Below are 1,140 nucleotides of genomic sequence, written 5' to 3' on the forward strand. Positions count from 1 at the left end.
TTAATTTGGTCTGAAAAAGAATATACTAAGTTCTTGGCCGATATTACCATCGGGGTCGATCAAATGGAACGTTTCTGATCGATTCATGGATTTACAAGTAACCCGATTGAAGTTTCCCCTTAGGTACATAATATCATCCCCTCGTTTAACATCTCTCGCTTCCACAATACCCGCACCAGCATGCACCGTTTCCATATGTTTTAAAACGTTGATATCGGTTGATGTTGGCTGTCTCTTGAATGCATACCCTACTTTTCTTCCGTTACAATGCATGGTCCATAAAGGCATGGATAATAAAGATTTTTCACTAGTGGATTCGAGTTGGTTTGAGCACTCGAGGGCGATTCTTAGGTTGCCATTTTTCATTTCACGGGCTAAAAATGAGGTGGAGATGGTGAGTTCAAGGAGGAGTATTGGTGTTTGTGATTTAGGGTTTGTTTGGATACATAAGTTGACTTTGCCGGTGCGTGAGCCGAAGATGGTTCCGGTGATATTGGTGGCGGTGGTGGGATAGATAAGAGATGATGATTTTGGATGGTGGTTGTAATATGTTTTTTCGACAAGGGTGCAGGTGCAAGCTTGGATGAGTAGTTCCAAGATGGACCGGAGAAGCCGCCATGAACGGACTTGTTTATGGCATTCCACGGTGGTAAAGTTAGCCGGAGCTACCGTGGGATAGGCCATTCCGGTATATATATAAGGTGTTTTTTTTGAAAGATGCTTTGGGTGGAAGAAAGGGATGGTGTAGTGAATTTATATAGGGAATGTTGGCAGGTTACCTTATGTTATATTATAATATTATAACAATTGGCTTTGAATAATTCTTTTATTTCTTTATATCATTTTAATATTGTTTGTAAATGATAAATTGGTTTATTCACAAAAGTGGTTTTTTAATAAACCAAATTATGGCTAATGGCCGCAACAAATTTTATACAATGAGAGTAACTAATCACACCACTAAATTTTAGTTTTGTTGTATACTTACATATTGGGTTGATTATATGCGATTCTCACTTAGATTTCTCTTACATGAATGATTATGAGTGAAATGAACATTATTGTGAGCGAAGTCAAGAAATCAAGTGTCAGTATATGATGCGAGATTGCCTTTAACAACATAAATGAAAGTTAATTGTG

The 1,140-nt window shown here is 37.7% G+C and overlaps 1 protein-coding gene across 1 annotated transcript; it reads right to left on the reverse strand.

Moving 5' to 3' along the window:
• Nucleotides 1-689, reverse strand: LOC143535866 (protein MIZU-KUSSEI 1-like). Its single transcript, XM_077030003.1, has one exon. The coding sequence runs from the start codon at nt 682-684 to the stop codon at nt 1-3; it is 684 nt and encodes a 227-aa protein (XP_076886118.1). The 5' UTR covers nt 685-689.
• Nucleotides 690-1,140: the final 451 nt, after the last annotated feature.

The sequence above is a fragment of the Bidens hawaiensis genome, unplaced genomic scaffold, assembly GCF_021521415.1.
Source record: "Bidens hawaiensis isolate Kalapana, Puna unplaced genomic scaffold, B.hawaiensis_p1.1 tig00010669_1, whole genome shotgun sequence".
NCBI classification, from domain to species: Eukaryota; Viridiplantae; Streptophyta; class Magnoliopsida; order Asterales; family Asteraceae; genus Bidens; species Bidens hawaiensis.

What these genes read in the sequence shown, in the direction of transcription:
- LOC143535866 (XM_077030003.1), bottom strand. Translation starts at nt 684, where the DNA reads ATGGCCTATCCCACGGTAGCTCCGGCTAACTTTACCACCGTGGAATGC.